This window comes from Salarias fasciatus, unplaced genomic scaffold, assembly GCF_902148845.1.
Source record: "Salarias fasciatus unplaced genomic scaffold, fSalaFa1.1, whole genome shotgun sequence".
Taxonomy (NCBI): Eukaryota; Metazoa; Chordata; class Actinopteri; order Blenniiformes; family Blenniidae; genus Salarias; species Salarias fasciatus.
The window spans coordinates 156,722-173,500 of NW_021941378.1; the positions used below are offsets into that span (position 1 = coordinate 156,722).

Below are 16,779 nucleotides of genomic sequence, written 5' to 3' on the forward strand. Positions count from 1 at the left end.
TTCTAATTAACCAATATCGTTCTAATTAACCAGTATCGTTCTAATGAACCAATATCGTTCTAATTAACCAGTATCGTTCTAATGAACCAATATCGTGCTAATTAACCAGTATCGTGCTAATTAACCAATGTTGTTCTAATTAACCAGTATCGTTCTAATGAACCAGTATCGTTCTAATTAACCAGTATCGTTCTAATTAACCAGTATCGTTCTAATGAATCAATATCGTGCTAATGAATCAGCATCGTTCTAATTAACCAGTATCGCTCTAATTAACCAATATCGTTCTAATTAACAGTATCGTTCTATTAAACCAATATCGTTATAATTAACCAATATCGTTCTAATTAACCAGTATCGCTCTAATGAACCAATATCGTTCTAATTAACCAGTATCGTTCTAATGAACCAATATCGTGCTAATTAACCAGTATCGTGCTAATTAACCAATGTCGTTCTAATTAACCAGTATCGTTCTAATTAACCAGTATCGTTCTTATGAACCAATATCGTTCTAATGAACCAGTATCGTTCTAATAAACCAGTATCGTTCTAATTAACGAATATCGTTCTAATTAACCAGTATCGTTCTATTAAACCAATATCGTTCTAATGAACCAATATCGTTCTAATTAACCAGTATCGTTCTAATGAACCAATATTGTTCTAATTAACCAGTATCGTTCTAATTAACCAGTATTGTTCGATTAAACCAATATCGTTCTAATTAACCAATATCGTCCTAATTAACCAGTATCGTTCTAATGAACCAATATTGTTCTAATTAACCAGTATCGTTCTAATTAACCAGTATTGTTCGATTAAACCAATATCGTTCTAATGAACCAATATCGTGCTAATTAACCAGTATCGTTCTAATAACCAATATTGTTCTAATTAACTAGTATCGTTCTAATTAACCAGTATCGTTCTAATTAACCAGTATCGTTCTTATGAACCAATATCGTTCTAATGAACCAGTATCGTTCTAATGAACCAATATCATTCTAATTAACCAATATTGTTTTAATTAACCAGTATCGTTCTAATGAACCAGTATCGTTCTAATTAACCAGTATTGTTCTAATGAACCAATATCGTGCTAATTAACCAGTATCGTGCTAATTAACCAATGTCGTTCTAATAAACCAATATTGATATAATTAGCCAGTATTGTTCTAATAATAACAATAATGCATTGGTTTTATATAGCGCTTTTCAGGACACTCAGAGACGCTTTACATTGCTTTACAATGAACCAATATCATTCTAATTAACCAGTATCGTTCTATTAAACCAATATCGTTCTAATTAACCAATATCGTTCTAATTAACCAGTATCGTTCTAATGAACCAATATCGTGCTAATTAACCAGTATCGTGCTAATTAACCAATGTCGTTCTAATTAACCAGTATTGTTCTAATGAAAAAGTATCGTTCTAATTAACCAGTATCGTTCTTATGAACCAGTATCATTCTAATTAACCAGTATCGTTCTAATTAACCAGTATCGTTCTAATTAACCAATATTGTTCTAATTAACCAGTATCGTTCTAATTAACCAGTATCGTTCTATTAAACCAATATCGTTCTAATTAACCAATATTGTTCTAATTAACCAGTATCGTTCTAATGAACCAATATCGTTCTAATTAACCAGTATCGTTCTAATGAACCAATATCGTGCTAATTAACCAGTATCGTTCTCATAACCAATATTGTTCTAATTAACTAGTATCGTTCTAATGAACCAGTATCGTTCTAATTAACCAGTATCGTTCTAATGAACCAGTATCGTTCTAATTAACCAGTATTGTTCTAATGAACCAATATCGTGCTAATTAACCAGTATCGCTCTAATGAACCAATGTCGTTCTAATAAACCAATATTGATCTAATTAGCCAGTATTGTTCCAATAATAACAATAATGCATTGGTTTTATATAGCGCTTTTCAGGACACTCAGAGATGCTTTACATTGCTTTACAATGAACCAATATCATTCTAATTAACCAGTATCGTTCTATTAAACCAATATCGTTCTAATTAACCAATATCGTTCTAATTAACCAGTATCGTTCTAATGAACCAATATCGTGCTAATTAACCAGCATCGTGCTAATTAACCAATATCGTTCTAATGAACCAGTATTGTTCTAATGAACCAGTATCGTTCTAATGAACCAATATCGTTCTAATTAACCAGTATCGTTCTAATGAACCAATATCGTGCTAATTAACCAGTATCGTTCTCATAACCAATATTGTTCTAATTAACTAGTATCGTTCTAATGAACCAGTATCGTTCTAATGAACCAGTATCGTTCTAATTAACCAGTATCGTTCTTATAAACCAATATCGTTCTAATGAACCAGTATCGTTCTAATGAACCAGTATCGTTCTAATTAACCAGTATCGTTCTAATTAACCAATATCATTCTTTAGTCATATGGGCAATTACAAACGGTGATATAGATTGCATCGTTGTCAAAACGAATCGTTACACCCCTTTATATACACACAGACATGCACACAGTAAAGTAAATGGAGCTATATGAATCACTCACACACACACACACACACACACACACACACACACACACACACACACACACACACACACACTCGAGGTCCAGCTGCAGTCTGTTGTTGGGAAAATAATTTTATTACCACCAGGAGGAGGTCGAGGGAACAGCTGAGACCACGCCCACTATTATGAAGGACACTGCTGGAGGAGTCTGTCCTCTCTCTGGTCTGTCCTCAATCAATCAATCAATCAATCAATCGATCAATCAATTTATTTTTGTATAGCCCAGTATCACAACAACAGCTGCGTCAGAGGGCTTCAAGATGTGACATTGGTTGGTAAAAATTTCAAAGATTGATAATGACTTTGATAATAACAATGAATCACAGTGTAGTGTCGATATAAACAGTCCACAGACAGAACAGAGTGAGAACGTTGACATCAGACCAATAAACATGGTGGCATGAACAGTCCACAACAGCTCGTCAATGACTGAACTAAGTCATGTTATAATGTTAAAATAAAAACAGTGAATAAGCATAATGTTAATATGTCAAATTCACAGTAACGAGACAAAACGAAGCAACCACCGCCTTCGACCCTCACATCCGGCAAGAAAAAACTCCAGAAACCCAGTGGGAGAAGAAGAAATCTTGGGGAGAACCACAGTATGGAGGGATCCCTCTCCCAGGGACGGACAGCTTTGGCAACAGCTAGCATGAGACAATAAGAAGTAAAGCCTAGGACAATGTTGAGGACAGTTGTTCCCTGTCCCTGGTCAGATGGCTCAGTCAGCAGATGGTCCTGGAGGAACTTGTTTTCCAGTCCTTGAGGTTTTTAATGTTCAGTCAAGCTGTGGAAGAGGTGCTTGGTGAACCAGCATGAAGTCCTGGATCTGGACCAGTCAGTGGTCCAGAGGGACAGAACCAGTCCGTGGTCCAGTGAGACAGAACCAGTCTGTGGTCCAGAGGGATAGAACCAGTCTGGAAAGACCCGGGTCCAGACGGAGGCTCAGAAGGACAGAGGGTTTTTTTTCTTTTTTCTGTTTTGGCCCCTGAGCTGTAGGACGAGCTGTCCCCCCCCCCTCGTCCATTTTTAAAAGAAGTCTTAAGACATTTGTCTTCACTTTAAACTATGAAGTTTGAGCCTCTGCTGCTGCTGCAGCGTCTCCACCTCATCCTTCACTGTTAGTGTTTTATAAATAAAGCTTCATTCTGAAGAACCGTTTGCAGCTTCAAACACAGCTCCGAGAGCTGGGTGGGGATTTCTGAAAGAGTGTGTGTGCGCATGCGTGTGTGCGTGTGTGTGTGCGTGCGTGTGTGTGCGTTACCTGTGTGAAGGCTGCAGCGGGAGCAGCTTCCGCCTCCTGCTGGTCCAGGTACTGCTGCCAGGACCAGGACTGCCTCTTGGCACTCACTGAGGACACATCAGCCAATCAGAGCTCTCGCAGACAGCAGCCAATCAGAAAGCAGGGTGCGTTCCCCTCATTTACAGCAGATACACACCACAGCGTCACGCTGGAGAATCATTTTAATGTTTTTCATCAATACAACAGTGGGGCTGCCGTAGTCCAGACAGACACAAGGCATTGTGGGTATTCCAGTTGATGTTCAGAGCAGCAGACAGCTGGGAAAACAGGAAGTCCCACTCCGGCGTATTTTGACCTTGTTTTCTGGGGCGGGGCTGAGGGCGCCCCGTGTGGTCCTCGCTCTCCAGTCTCTGGAACCCTTTCAGGTTCTCCTGGACTTGAACGTCTCTGCTGGCCGGGCTCTCTGCTCCTCCAGTCCGTGGTCTGGATCCCAGGACCTGGTCCAGTCCTGGAAACGGTCCTGCAGCCTCACTGGCTCCTCAGTCACACTTTCACAGACTTCTTCTGTTCAGGGTTAGGGTCAGGGGCCGCGGTCCGGCTCCGGTCCGGCTCCGGTCCGGCTCCGGTCCGGCTCCGGTCGAGCTGCGGAATCTTTCCGCTAGCATCCTATTTCTGGGCATGCCGGAGCCCGACCACGTCAGTCCAGACAGAAGCAGGCCGGGTGCCGGAAGGAAACGCGATACTTGTTCCAAAATAAGTGATTTCAAAATAAAATCTGTGTCGTATCTTTGCCTTAATCTTCCATTTTTTACTTCTTCTGGTAGAAAACAGAGCAAACAGGGATTTCTGTGGGACATCTGTGAGATCTGGCAACCAAGATGGCGGCGGTGTTTATGGCTTGCCGCCTGCCGCTCTCAGTTTTGTTTTTGTTTTTCGTGTTTTTATTGCTTGGGATTTTACAGAGCGAGTATCTGCTGGTGTATGAGCGCCAGTTTCTCCTGGATCTCCAGTATAAGGTGGGAAATCTCGCTGCACGCGACTACGGTGGACATAAAACCTTACCTCCGTACCTCTCGGGCATCCCGGTTCACCTGTACCGGGCCTCGAGTCTTCCTCCTCGGCAAAAGAGTTCCCGCCACCACGGTAAGGCTGGTGAAGCTAAGGTCTGCCTGGCACGGCGTTTGTCCATCTCCCGGACAGGACGTGGATTACCCCGCTCCTTCGTCGTGCCGCAGCGCTTCCTGGACCCCGTCGATGCCTGCTTGGTCCCCGTTGCCGGCCTGGATGACGGACTCCGGCCCCGCCGCCCCTCCTCTCCCCGGCTCCGCCGGCGCGGAGTGAATCTCCGGCATCTGAGGACGCCGCACCGGGCCCCCGGCGGGCCACAGGCGCCGTCTCCGGCCAGGATCGGCCTGGTGAGCGCCAGGTCCCCGAGCAACAAAACCTTCATCCTGAGGGATTTCTTCAGCGCCCATGCTCTGGATTCCCTCTGCCTGACGGAGGCCTGACGGAGGCCTGGATCGGCGGGGCGGAGCGCGGTGCGTTTAACGAACTCGTACCAGCCGCTGCTCCTTCTTCAGCTCCCCGGGACATCGGGCCGTGGAGGTGGGACGGCGGCTGCTTTGAAGAACGACTTTCACTGTAAACAGTACGCTCCTCGTCCTGCTTCTCCACCTTCCATCTGACTTCATTTGAGGTGGGTCGCTCCGACCCGGTGCTCCGACCCGGTGCTCCGACCCGGTGCTCTGACCCGGTGCTCCGACCCGGTGCTCCGACCCGGTGCTCCGACCCGGTGCTCCGACCCGGTGCTCCGGCCCGGTGCTCCGGCCCGGTGCTCCGACCCGGTGCCGGTCGCTGTCATTTACAGACGGCCCAAATACAACAAGGACTTCATCAGGGAATTCACTGGCGTCCTGGCGGGGATCATGCCCAGGTATGATTGCGTCCTCATTCTTGGGGACTTCAACATCATGTCTGCTGCCCTGATAGGCCTCTAGGTAAGGACTTTATAACGCTCACTGACTCTCAGTCTGGCTCAGGGTGTCTGGTCCCACACACCACCGAGGACACACACTACATCCTGTTCTCTGCCACGGCTTTTCCGTTTCTAACCTGGAGATTTGTGACAGTGTTTTCTCTGACCATCTGCCTGTGGTATTTGAAGTCGGGTTGTTCTGTGCACCAGTTAAAAGCTGCGTCCCTGCTCGGCGACCTTTAACCCTTCCACCGCTGTTCTCTTCTCTGCTGCTTTCAACCAGCTCTGTGTTCCCCTGAACTAACGGGTCCAGAGGAGCTCAGCTCATGGTTCCACTCCTCCTGCCAAACAGTCCTGGACTCTGTGGCTCCATTAAAAACCAGGCAGCCTGAAGCCCAACCTGAGCCCTGGTTCAGCGAGAGAACTCGGGCAGCTCGGAGGGAGAACCACAGAGCTGGGTCCTGGTTCAGCTCGGAGGGAGAACCACAGAGCTGGGTCCTGGTTCAGCTCGGAGGGAGAACCACAGAGCTGGGTCCTGGTTCAGCTCGGAGGGAGAACCACAGAGCTGGGTCCCGGTTCAGCTCGGAGGGAGAACCACAGAGCTGGGTCCCGGTTCAGCTCGGAGGGAGAACCACAGAGCTGGGTCCCGGTTCAGCTCGGAGGGAGAACCACAGAGCTGGGTCCCGGTTCAGCTCGGAGGGAGAACCACAGAGCTGGGTCCCGGTTCAGCTCGGAGGGAGAACCACAGAGCTGGGTCCCGGTTCAGCTCGGAGGGAGAACCACAGAGCTGGGTCCTGGTTCAGCTCGGAGGGAGAACCACAGAGCTGGGTCCTGGTTCAGCTCGGAGGGAGAACCACAGAGCTGGGTCCTGGTTCAGCTCGGAGGGAGAACCACAGAGCTGGGTCCTGGTTCAGCTCGGAGGGAGAACCACAGAGCTGGGTCCTGGTTCAGCTCGGAGGGAGAACCACAGAGCTGGGTCCTGGTTCAGCTCGGAGGGAGAACCACAGAGCTGGGTCCTGGTGTCCTGGTTCAGCTCGGAGGGAGAACCACAGAGCTGGGTCCCGGTTCAGCTCGGAGGGAGAACCACAGAGCTGGGTCCCGGTTCAGCTCGGAGGGAGAACCACAGAGCTGGGTCCCGGTTCAGCTCGGAGGGAGAACCACAGAGCTGGGTCCTGGTTCAGCTCGGAGGGAGAACCACAGAGCTGAGCGCAGGTGGAAGAAGGACAAGCTGCACGTTTCTCTCCAAGTTTTAAAAGGCTGCTGGCACAGGTATCAGAACACCGTTAAAGGCGCTAAGACAGAATATTTGTCAAACATTATTCTGGAGAACCGCCATGACCCAGGTGTGCTGTACAGAACCACAGACTCTGTTCTCAACGCCCCACAGCCTGTCTGCTTAGAACCAGCCTCTGAGATCAGGTTGTTTCCACCAGGGCCCTGGTTCTGACCCCTGACCATGACCCCTCTGGTCCTGGCCACGGCTCTGGCATATTTGATGAGTTGGAGCAGTGACCTTATCGTCCCTACAGGATGTGGTTCTCCACATTAAGCCCTCAGGTTCCCCCGAGACGCCGTTCCCCCTCATCTCTTTAAAGACATTTTCCCAGCAGTGGTCAGCTTGTCCTCTCTGTCATTAACAGCAGTCTGTCCTCGGGTGTTGTCCCTGTCCATTTTAAACATGCAGTGGTACAGCCCCTTCTAAAGAACCCTGGCCTGGATCAGGCTGTCCTGGATCATGTTAGGCCCATCTCAAAGCTGCCCTTCATTTCAAAGAACCTGGAGAAGGTTCTCTACCTGCAGCTGGAAAACCACCTGGACAGTCCTGACATCCTGGAGGTCTTCCAGTCCGGGTTAAACCCCTGCACAGCACCGAGTCGGCTCTACTCAGGGTTTTTAATGACATCCTCCTCGTCAATGACTCTGGTGACTATGAGGTTCTGGTTCTGCTGGACCTCACTGCTGCATTTGATACTGTGGACCACAACATCTTGATATCCCGACTGCAGCAGCTGGTCGGCATGAGTGTTCCTGTACTGCAGTGGTTCAGGTCCTGCCTGTTTGTCTGGCCAGCTCTGAATCCTGTCCCTGTCCTCTGTCTTATGGGGTTCCACAGGGCTCAGTGCTGGGGCCACTGCTTTTCTCTCTATTTATTGCCACTGGGCTCCATCCTGAGAAAGCACGGCATCTCTTTTCACTGTTATGCGGACGACAGCCAGATCTATGTCCCATTAAAAAAGAAAGAAGCTTTCTCACTAACGCCTCTACTGCGGTGCCTGGAGGACATTAAAGCCTGGACGGCCCTAAACCTTCTAAACTTTAATGAGAGGAAAACAGAAGTGATTGTCTTTGGTCCCAGTGACTCCTGTGAACCTCCGCCTGCTGACCTCGGCCCCTTGACGTCACATGTGAAGGCCACTGTTTTGAATGTGGGTTTAAAAACGGACAGTGGTTTTAAACTAGATTCACAGATACGCGCAGTGGTGAAATCCAGCTTCTTCCACCTCAGGAAGTTGGCCAGAGTGAAAAACATTCTTGCACGTGAGCACTTTGAAACAGTAATCCATGCCTTTATTACATCTGGGCAGGATTACTGCAATGCACTTCATGTTGGAGTCAGCCAGTCGTCCCTCGCTCGTCTCCAGTTGGTCCAAAATGCTGCAGCGTGGCTACTGACTGGAGGACGTAAGAGGGACACATCAGTCCATCCTGGCCTCCCTCCACTGGCTCCCTGTGCACTTTAGAGTCCATTTTAAGGTTCTTCTATTTGTTTTTAAATCTCTAAATGGTCTGGCCCCGCCTTCCCTCTCTGAGCTGCTTCGCCTCTACACTCCTGCTCGGTGCCTCAGATCAGCTGATCAGCTGCTCCTGGAGGAGCCCAGGTCCAAGCGTGAGCTCAGAGGGGACAGAGCTTTCTCTGTTGTGGCCCCCCCAGCTGTAGAATGAGCTGCCACTGCCATCAGGCAGGCCCACTCACTGTCCATTTTTAAGAAAGATCTTAAAACACATTTTTATTCACTGGCTTTTAACTCAGCCTGAGACTCCACCCTTGGTTTTTTTAATGTTTGTCTCTTTTTTGTTGTTTGTTCTAAATGTGTTTTACTCTTGCACTTGCACTTATATATACTCGTGTCTCTGTACAGCGCTTTGTGCCAGCTTTAGTTGTTTTTAAAGTGCTATATAAATGAAGTTGAGTTGAGTGATGCAGTCATTAAACGCTTTAGAATCAACGGTTTGTTCCTCTACTGCACTAAAGTCAAACGACTCCAAACAGCTTCCTGACCGGAGCGGCTCTGGGTTGCCAGATTGGGCGGGTTTCTGCCAAATCAAGCTGCTTTTCTGGACACGTCGGACGGGTTGAAGAAATGATTATGTGTTTATGAGTTCTTTATTATACAAATCCAGTTTTTACGGTTTAAACGTGCATTTTCAACCAAGATGGCGGTTTGGCCTTCTTTCTATTGAGTTCAACGGGTTTCGTATTGTTTGCAGGAGACAGCGACAGATCTGGCAATGTCGTCCAGCAGACTGCAGAGACACCGCAGACGGAGTGAATCACAGTGCTGCGGTGGTTCTGGACAGCAGACGCACCGCAGACACGCCGCAGACGGACCGCAGACGGAACGCAGACGGACTGCAGACGGACCGCAGACGGACCGCAGACGGACGCAGACGCACCGCAGACACGCCGCAGACGGACTGCAGACGGAACGCAGACGCACCGCAGACGGACTGCAGACGCACCGCAGACGGAACGCAGATGCACCGCAGACGGACCGCAGACGGACTGCAGACGCACCGCAGACGGACTGCAGACGCACCGCAGACGCACCGCAGACGCACCGCAGACGGACTGCAGACGCACCGCAGACGGACTGCAGACGCACCGCAGACGGACTGCAGACGCACCGCAGACGCACCGCAGACGGACCGCAGACGGAGCGCAGACGGAACGCAGACGCACCGCAGACACGCCGCAGACGGACCGCAGACGGAACGCAGACGCACCGCAGACGGACCGCAGACGGACTGCAGACGGACTGCAGACGCACCGCAGACGCACCGCAGACGCACCGCAGACGGACTGCAGACGCACCGCAGACGGACTGCAGACGCACCGCAGACGGAACGCAGATGCACCGCAGACGCACCGCAGACGGACTGCAGACGCACCGCAGACGCACCGCAGACGGACCGCAGACGGACCGCAGACGGACTGCAGACGCACCGCAGACGGAACACAACCGCACCGCAGACGGAACGCAGACGGACTGCAGACGCACCGCAGACGGACTGCAGACGCACCGCAGACGGAACGCAGACGCACTGCAGATGAACTGCAGACGCACTGCAGACGGACCGCAGACGGACCGCAGACGGGCCGCAGACGCACCGCAGATGAACCGCAGACGGACCGCAGACGCACCGCAGATGAACTGCAGACGGACCACAGACGCACCGCAGATGAACCGCAGACGGACCGCAGACGCACCGCCGACGGACCGCCGACGGACCGCAGATGCACCGCAGATGCACCGCAGATGCACCGCAGATGAACTGCAGACGGACCGCAGACGGAACGCAGATGCACCGCAGACGGACTGCAGACGGAACGCAGACGCACCGCAGACGGACCGCAGACGGACTGCAGACGCACCGCAGATGGAACGCAGATGCACCGCAGACGGACCGCAGACGGACTGCAGACGCACCGCAGACGGACTGCAGACGCACCGCAGACGCACCGCAGACGGACCGCAGACGGAACGCAGACGCACCGCAGACGGACCGCAGACGGAACGCAGACGCACCGCAGACGGACAGCAGACGGACCGCAGACGGAGCGCAGACGCACCGCAGACGCACCGCAGACACGCCGCAGACGGACCGCAGACGGAACGCAGACGCACCGCAGACGGACCGCAGACGGACTGCAGACGGACTGCAGACGCACCGCAGACGGAACGCAGATGCACCGCAGACGCACCGCAGACGGACTGCAGACGCACCGCAGACGCACCGCAGACGGACCGCAGACGGACCGCAGACGGACTGCAGACGCACCGCAGACGGAACACAACCGCACCGCAGACGGAACGCAGACGGACTGCAGACGCACCGCAGACGGACTGCAGACGCACCGCAGACGGAACGCAGACGCACTGCAGATGAACTGCAGACGCACTGCAGACGGACCGCAGACGGACCGCAGACGGGCCGCAGACGCACCGCAGACGCACCGCAGATGAACCGCAGACGGACCGCAGACGCACCGCAGATGAACTGCAGACGGACCACAGACGCACCGCAGATGAACCGCAGACGGACCGCAGACGCACCGCCGACGGACCGCAGATGCACCGCAGATGCACCGCAGATGAACTGCAGACGGACCGCAGACGGAACGCAGATGCACCGCAGACGGACTGCAGACGCACCGCAGACGCACCGCAGACGGACCGCAGACGGACCGCAGACGGACCGCAGACGGAACACAACCGCACCGCAGACGGAACGCAGACGGACTGCAGACGCACCGCAGACGGACTGCAGACGCACCGCAGACGGAACGCAGACGCACTGCAGATGAACTGCAGACGCACTGCAGACGGACCGCAGATGGACCGCAGACGGGCCGCAGACGCACCGCAGATGAACCGCAGACGGACCGCAGACGCACCGCAGATGAACTGCAGACGGACCACAGACGCACCGCAGATGAACCGCAGACGGACCGCAGACGCACCGCCGACGGACCGCAGATGCACCGCAGATGAACTGCAGACGGACCGCAGACGGAACGCAGATGCACCGCAGACGGACTGCAGACGCACCGCAGACGCACCGCAGACGCACCGCAGACGCACCGCAGACGGAACGCAGACGCACTGCAGATGAACTGCAGACGCACTGCAGACGGACCGCAGACGGACCGCAGACGGGCCGCAGACGCACCGCAGATGAACCGCAGACAGACCGCAGACGCACCGCAGACGCACCGCAGATGAACTGCAGACGGACCACAGACGCACCGCAGATGAACCGCAGACGGACCGCAGACGCACCGCCGACGGACCGCAGACGCACCGCAGACGCACCGCAGATGAACTGCAGATGGACCGCAGACGGACCGCATCCACAGTGAACCCGGTGTTCATGAAGCCAATTGGCTGGAGACGGGCTGTTCCGCTGTTACTAATCCGTCTCCTCACTCAGGGCTCTGGCCTAACTATGGACACTGATTCAGTGACAACAGTGAGCTGTGATTTTCCACAGTAGAGTAATTTATAGACATTGTTGTGACATTTTTGGGTCTTATATTGGAGTGAGAAGGCTTTACCTTGAGCGCTGCTCCCTCTGCTCTTCATCTCGACCTCCGCCTGCAGAAACACACCATGAAGACCACTTTAGTACCCAACACACACCCAGCATGGCAACCTGGCTACAGGCTCACGGTCTGCAGTTACCATGGAAACCACCGTCACGTCACCTGACATGCAGCTCATCCTGACCAATGGCAGGCTCCAGAGACACCGTGGCCCCAGGAGGACCGAGGCCCCAGGAGGACTGAGGCCCCAGAGACATCGAGGCCCCATAGAGGACCTTCACAGCCCACATCTTGTCCAGCTGCTCTTCCGTCTCTCAGTCTCTGCATGTTTCCCTGATGTTCTTATTTCCAACGACATCTGCTGTGGTGGACATTTCCTAACCCTAACCCTCCAACTCGTCATGATTCATTTCAACATATCGATAATATCAGCTGACAGGATGAAATCCATGTCTCAGTTCTCCCAACATACTGAAAGCCCCGGGCCCCCCTCTATGAGGCACAAAATGGTTTAGTCCACCTGGCAGCGACTGCAGACAGGTGTAACGTCCGTGAGCCCAGACGGATATAGCATGCTTCCCAAACAGCTGGAATCCAGGTGTCAAAAGAGCAAAGAAGGCAGAATGAGGACAGACAGCTGTGCACTGCTGTCTGTCCGAAAGCTGGACGAGTGTCTCATGATGCAAAGTCCAACTAAAGAGAAGGCAGACCACTCCAGCTGCTGCTGCTGCTGCTCCAGCTGCTGCTCCAGCTGCTGCTGCTCCAGCTGTTGCTGCTGCTCCAGCTGTTGCTGCTGCTCCAGCTGTTGCTGCTGCTCCAGCTGTTGCTGCTGCTCCAGCTGCTGCTGCTGCTGCTGCTGCTCCAGCTGCTGCTCCAGCTGTTGCTGCTCCAGCTGCTGCTCCAGCTGCTGCTGCTGCTCCAGCTGCTGCTGCTGCTGCTGCTGCTGCTCCAGCTGCTGCTCCAGCTGTTGCTGCTCCAGCTGCTGCTCCAGCTGCTGCTGCTGCTCCAGCTGCTGCTCCAGCTGCTGCTCCAGCTGCTGCTCCAGCTGCTGCTCCAGCTGCTGCTCCAGCTGCTGCTCCAGCTGCTCCAGCTGCTGCTCCAGCTGCTGCTGCTGCTCCAGCTGCTGCTCCAGCTGCTGCTGCTGCTCCAGCTGCTGCTGCTGCTCCAGCTGCTGCTGCTGCTCCAGCTGCTGCTGCTGCTCCAGCTGTTGCTGCTGCTCCAGCTGCTGCTCCAGCTGTTGCTGCTGCTCCAGCTGCTGCTGCTGCTCCAGCTGCTGCTCCAGCTGCTGCTGCTGCTCCAGCTGCTGCTGCTGCTGCTGCTGCTCCAGCTGCTGCTCCAGCTGTTGCTGCTCCAGCTGCTGCTCCAGCTGCTGCTGCTGCTCCAGCTGCTGCTGCTGCTGCTGCTGCTGCTCCAGCTGCTGCTCCAGCTGTTGCTGCTCCAGCTGCTGCTCCAGCTGCTGCTGCTGCTCCAGCTGCTGCTCCAGCTGCTGCTCCAGCTGCTGCTCCAGCTGCTGCTCCAGCTGCTGCTCCAGCTGCTGCTCCAGCTGCTGCTCCAGCTGCTGCTGCTGCTCCAGCTGCTGCTCCAGCTGCTGCTCCAGCTGCTGCTCCAGCTGCTGCTGCTGCTCCAGCTGTTGCTGCTGCTCCAGCTGCTGCTCCAGCTGTTGCTGCTGCTCCAGCTGCTGCTGCTGCTCCAGCTGTTGCTGCTGCTCCAGCTGCTGCTCCAGCTGTTGCTGCTGCTCCAGCTGCTGCTGCTGCTCCAGCTGTTGCTGCTGCTCCAGCTGCTGCTCCAGCTGTTGCTGCTGCTCCAGCTGCTACGCAGGTGGCTCCACACTGGAGCCATGAATCACATTTCAACTCGGGGCAACACCCAAAAAAACCTGACAGCGCAACGCATCCATCTGGAAATATTAAAGGATAACTTCGGTTTAAACAGTGTTCGCGTTGTTTATAGAACGAAGTCGAACAATATAATAATAATAATAATAATGCATTGGTTTTATACAGCGCTTTTCAGGACACTCAAAGACGCTTTACATTGCATTATTCATTCACACCATACTGGGTGGTGGTAAGCTACGACTGTAGCCACAGCTGCCCTGGGGGGGGCAGACTGACGGAAGCCCCTCCCACCACCAACCATTCACTCTCACTACTTTCATACTAGGCAAGGTGGGTGAAGTGTCTTGCCCAAGGACACAACGACAGTTTTACGCCTGCGGGAGCGGGGATCGAACCGCCAACCTTCCGGTTATAAGACGACCTGCTCTACCTGAGCTGCTGTCGCTCACTATGCTCATATACGCGGGTGGCGACCAACAACTTTGGAGCACAGCGCCACCTACTGTGTCTCTTGGTGAATGTACTTCTGTTTACATCCAAATCACCGTGTTCACTTCAGAGATCTGTAAAACCACAGCAGCATGTATCTGGCAACACCGGGCTGCGGTGGAGGAGAGGCTGAGTGACCAGGAGGAAATACTGGTGAAACTAATGAGTTTTTGGACGATTAAAGTCGTTTTGGGAGCCGGCGCCACACATGCCCCATTGGCTCACAGTATACGGACGTCTGCAGCTCCACTTTGGATCTAAATTTCTCCCGAAGCACTGTTCGGATCAGAAAAGCATTCGGGGTGAGAATATTGTTCTACTTCATTCGAAAACAACGTGAAAAACTGTTTAAACTGAACTGATCCTTTAAATCCTGTTGACAGCGCTGCAGGTCTTCATCTTCCCATCCAACCACCAGACCCGCTCCAGGACTGATACAAAGTCTTCCCCAACAAGCCTGTAAAACAGTTCTAAAACCACTAGATTCATTTCATAAAAGCGCCATAAAAATTCATGATAAGAGAAAGCGTTCCCACCACCACTGCTCAGAGCTTCAGAAATACAACATGTTGAGTCTTGAGATATAATCATACATGCTAACCTCTGCCTGCTTTTTAAGATCATACATAATGACATAATGACGCACCTCCACCACTGAAAATATTTATTTCTCTGTGCTCTGAGGCATCAACACGGACCACTAGATCAGTGTCGAGGGGAGAATGCTGTATCCCACCACGAAAAACTACATTTGCTAAATCATCTTTCTGTTGTGTCCTCAGATCAGTGGAATAACCTCCCAGCAGAATAACAGCCTCACAAACCTGAAGTCCTTCCTGTTCGGTAAAGAAATGGATCCTATCAGCTCAGGTTTGCTCACATGGTTAGATAAGGCTGGGATGGGGAGGGGGGTGTTTTACTGAATATTGTAAGGGTGTGTGGGGGGTACTTTATACTCTCAGTGTGTGTGTGTGCGCACGCATGCACGTGTGTTTGCAAACAACTCTGCTCTGTCTACTCTTAAAGCTATCCATTTTAATTTTACTGGCCTCACTGTCACTGTCTTGTGTTTTTACTGTTAGAAACTGACGTCTCATTGTTCATTTCATTTGTTTTTACTGTTTATTATTTTAATACATCAACCTGCTGAAGGGACTGCAGGCGGAAATTAGCAGCATGCGCACACGGGAAGTGTAAAGGATTCTGAACTGATAAGGGGCAGATATTATGAGCTTTTGCTTCTTTCTGTACCTTTTTATTCATCAGATCTGTGCTGAAGTAAGTGGATGCAAGTATGTTGCACTCACCTTTTTTTTTTTATTTCAATGAATGAAATAATAAATCAAATCAAAAGTAAGCTACAACCTGGTACAGGCATCTGTCCCTTTTTTTGTTTACATGTACACCGTCCCTTTTCAAAAATAAAAATAAACTGAAACTGAACTGAAACAACTTTTTGTTACAGTTTTGTGTTTTCCAACATTTTTGGGAAGTTAACCGACCGGTCGATAAGAGGAACCAATGAGACGATAGGGAGGTTTTTTTTTTTTTTTCTTTTCCCAAGCCATAACAGCCTCAGTCCAGGACTGTCAGGACTGAACTCCAAACTCTCCGCCTGACTCGGTTCTGCAGAGCTCAGACACTTCTGACCTGTTTCTGAGCGCCTCCCGGGCTGCGCTCTGACCTGCGGTCTGCCTCCGTTCTCCATGGAGCTCGAAGCTCCAGTATGTTTCCACCGGACGTGGAAACATACTGCACTTTCGTGCAAAGAGATTACATGCAAAGACAATGTAATGACGCAATTGTCGCTCATCTTGAGTGGCGGGGGGCGGCCGGCGGCGAGCGTTTCCAGCGAAAGAGTCGCGCGCCCGTCGACTTGCGGGACGTTCACACCGGCAGCGAGTAGCGCGGCGAGGGCGGCCGTTTTACAGAGAAAATATATGGTTTTCGAGCGGCCAGGAAGCGGCGAGCGGTCACGTGGTGAGAATTCAGGCTGGTCCATGCTTCACATGTCCGCGTTTCCGCGTCCGCTTTGGAAGCTCCGCGCTCCACCGATGTGGACGCGCTTCCTCCCATGCTGCATTCTGAGCTCCGCTGTGCGTCTCATGCCGGCGCGGTGATCCACGCAGCCTGGAGAAGCTTCTCCGGCTCTACAGACTGTTGATCTGCTCCTTTATTACGGATTATTTAGAGAAAATTAAGCACATACACTGTCAGTACATTATCTTTAAGTATTAAAGTTTATTTAGCCTTTTTTCCTGTTTCTGAATCGCGGGGCGGCGCCGGAGCGATTAGTTACTTTTTCACTTCTGTC

At 51.7% G+C, this 16,779-nt stretch overlaps 1 protein-coding gene across 3 annotated transcripts in view; it reads right to left on the minus strand.

Annotated features, from left to right (window-relative positions):
• l3mbtl4 (L3MBTL histone methyl-lysine binding protein 4) overlaps nt 1-12,765 on the minus strand; it is a 67,936-nt gene extending 55,171 nt beyond the window's left edge. For 2 of the 3 annotated variants that reach the window (XM_030087270.1, XM_030087268.1), the window contains exons 1-2: nt 12,151-12,765; nt 3,860-3,945 (exon numbers count right to left, since the gene is read on the minus strand). In XM_030087270.1, coding sequence (XP_029943130.1) covers nt 3,860-3,945; nt 12,151-12,178 — 114 coding nt within the window. In that variant the 5' untranslated portion in view covers nt 12,179-12,765. The remainder of the gene's footprint in view (nt 1-3,859; nt 3,946-12,150) is intronic. The other variant, XM_030087269.1, reaches the window with a different exon arrangement.
• Between the last annotated feature and the right edge of the window lie 4,014 nt (nt 12,766-16,779).